This window comes from Pteropus alecto, unplaced genomic scaffold (genome assembly GCF_000325575.1).
Source record: "Pteropus alecto unplaced genomic scaffold, ASM32557v1 scaffold210, whole genome shotgun sequence".
Taxonomy (NCBI): domain Eukaryota; kingdom Metazoa; phylum Chordata; class Mammalia; order Chiroptera; family Pteropodidae; genus Pteropus; species Pteropus alecto.
The window spans coordinates 2,789,294-2,790,540 of NW_006431288.1; the positions used below are offsets into that span (position 1 = coordinate 2,789,294).

The following is a 1,247-nucleotide window of genomic DNA, read 5'->3' on the forward strand; positions in this document are numbered from 1 at the left end:
CGTTCTGCAGAGGTCTGGCATCAAAAGTTTATAACCCAAAGAAGCCAGGCAAGTGTCTCTGACATAAAGATGTCATAAAAAACTGCTGCTTCAAGGAGAGGAGAAAATGTTTTATTAGATCACACATATGTATAGATATATTTATAAACAGCCCAAGTCTCTAATCTGGAACCCAAAGGTGCAAAAAGTTCCACCGCAGGGACCCGCGGACGGCTCAGCGAGAGGATCCTCCGGCGCCGTGGATGTCCTCCACCGCAGCCCGGGCGGCGACTGGCGGCCAGCCCGGCCCGCACTCCCAGCCCGCGGAGCGCCGCCCGGCGCAGGCTCGGGGCGCAAGGGAGCTGGGTGTACCGCGCCCCCGCCTCCTCCAGGGACGCAGCACGGGACGCGGGGACGCGCGGACGCCAAGCTCAGCGGCTGCCTCCAGCCTCCACGCTGCCTTCCTCCCGGGAGCAGCCCGGACGCGCGCGGGTCCTGACCGCCGTGGTTGTCATGGCAGCAGCTCCATCACTGACCGCCACTTTCTCCCGTGCCCGCGTCGCGCGAGCCGGCGGACTGAGCGTTCATCTTGCCAGCGGTCGCTAGGCACAGGCGAGCGCCCACCTTAACCCCAGCCGCGCTGCGACCCCAGAGCCCACCCGGGCTGAGAGCCGAGCTGGGGTACGGCAGGCACCTCAACCAGCTCTCCTCTCCCCGACCCCTGCAGCCAGTAAGAGAATGCTGCGCTTTCCCTGTGCTCCCTTGCTTGCAGGCGGTGGGAGTAGGGTCCTGGGAGGAGTGCGGGGAGGACGAGAGAGGGAGTTCTAAGGAAAACAGCAAATTGAGAACTGAAGGTCGCACCTTCCCTCCTCGGATGCTAAAGCAGAAGTTGCCAAACCCCGCCCTGGAGAACTGAACTACGTTTCCCAAGCCAGGTAGCTGAACCGGTGTACAAGTCTACCACTCGCCCGCCCTTTCTCCACCTGGCAAAGCTACAGTCCCACCCACCACAGAACTCTTCTGGGCCTTTGCAAAGAGATGGGGCACGCTTTCTGTTCCAGTGATCCACTTCAAAAATGCTCGTGGCTCTTGACTCACACACACACACACACACACACACACACACTCTCTCTCTCTCTCTCTCTCTCTCTCTCTCTCCCCCCCTCTCAATCGAACTGGCAAATCTGAATTTCTTCTTACCGCACAACACACACAAAATAGTCCCCATCCTATTCTATGCTTAATACCCAAGTATCTTACTGTTAAAA

At 58.9% G+C, this 1,247-nt stretch overlaps 1 protein-coding gene across 7 annotated transcripts in view; it reads right to left on the reverse strand.

The window, feature by feature from the left end:
* OPCML (opioid binding protein/cell adhesion molecule like) overlaps nucleotides 1-1,241 on the reverse strand; it is a 478,631-nt gene extending 477,390 nt beyond the window's left edge. For 6 of the 7 annotated variants that reach the window (XM_025039585.1, XM_015597398.2, XM_025039586.1 and 3 more), the window contains exon 1: nucleotides 988-1,241. In XM_025039585.1, coding sequence (XP_024895353.1) covers nucleotides 988-1,207 — 220 coding nt within the window. In that variant the 5' untranslated portion in view covers nucleotides 1,208-1,241. The other variant, XM_025039587.1, reaches the window with a different exon arrangement.
* Nucleotides 1,242-1,247: the final 6 nt, after the last annotated feature.